The 1204-nt window shown below is 54.4% G+C and overlaps 1 protein-coding gene across 1 annotated transcript in view; it reads left to right on the top strand.

Moving 5' to 3' along the window:
• LOC113210413 (uncharacterized) overlaps window positions 1–1204 on the top strand; it is a 91285-nt gene that overhangs the window by 71402 nt on the left and 18679 nt on the right. Inside the window, exon 4 of the mRNA XM_052268589.1 lies at window positions 994–1204. Coding sequence (XP_052124549.1) covers window positions 994–1204 — 211 coding nt within the window. The remainder of the gene's footprint in view (window positions 1–993) is intronic.

Here is a 1204-nt window from a genome sequence, read left to right as displayed (position 1 = left end):
CCCCGCCCCGCCCGCCGTTCTGCTCCAGAAGGCTTAGGCGTCACGTGACAGATCGGCCGCAGTCTCCACGACGGCCGCGGAGCCGCCACGCTAAACTCGTGGAAGGGCAATCACCCTCTTGAAGGCCCTGCTATGCTCTCGGCAAATAGGGCAGAGAAAAAAAAACACAATCAACGAAAAGGGTTAAAAAAACGTAGGAGCAAAAGACAAAGACATACATGAACGTAATTATGTTTTCATTGCCACAAAAAAAATAACAGTAGGAAAAACCTATTGTTGAAAACGTAGGACAAAATGACCTATTCGTTGCAAAGTGCGCCTGTTTATTTCCTATTTAGAGGTCGTTTTTTTTTGTGAATTTTTCCCCTTGTTATCGGTCCAAAATATGCGAAATGCACGCGGCGAGCATGACTTGCACTCGGATGGCCGCAAGGGCTCTCGCTCGGCTCCTCTCTAACGAACGCATGAGCAGCGTGAGGACAGACACGAGGGCGGCCAGATAAAGGCGCCCCGCGCACGCGCAGAGCTTGCGCCGCGCCGAGAGTCGTGACCACCTTGCCGCACTGCATGGCCAGCGCGGGTGGGTCGGGCGGGGCGTGCAAGCCGGCGGCGGCCAGGGAGAGGCCTTTCGAGGGCGACTTGGCGCGCTGACAAATGCACAAAAGAAAAAAGTCTCTGCAACTTTGAAAATCGTCGGAAACGTCATCCGTGTGTGACGAATCGTTTCACCCGAAAATTTTCATTTTCACGTAGAGTGCTGGTGGTACGTTTAGGGGCTGCTCTCACACAACTCACACCCGCAATCTGTAACCTTCAATATATTGAGCTGTTGTGCTCTATGTATTTTCTGCCTGACCTTTGTGTTATTGCACTTTTGATTGAGATGTGTTCCACCCTTCTATTGTGTGCATATTTTAGTACGACCTGCAAATATATAAAAGGGAAACATTCCGAGACGTAATGTTCATAAATCGCCATTGTGTCTATTTCCAGGTACGAACGTGGCGCTGCGGAAGCCGGCCAACCAGTCGACGACGGTGCGGGGCGGCGCGGCGGGCAACGCCAACGACGGCGACCTCAGCACGGTGCACGACGGACGCCTGTGCACCGAGACCCAGCGCGAGCCGTCGCCCTGGTGGCGCGTCGACCTGCTGCGACCGTACGCCGTGCGCACCGTGCGCATCACCACCCGGGGCTGCTGCGG

The sequence above is a fragment of the Frankliniella occidentalis genome, unplaced genomic scaffold (assembly GCF_000697945.3).
Source record: "Frankliniella occidentalis isolate FOCC.00 unplaced genomic scaffold, Focc_3.1 Scaffold72, whole genome shotgun sequence".
NCBI lineage: Eukaryota > Metazoa > Arthropoda > Insecta > Thysanoptera > Thripidae > Frankliniella > Frankliniella occidentalis.
This window is presented reverse-complemented; position numbering and strand designations above follow the sequence as displayed.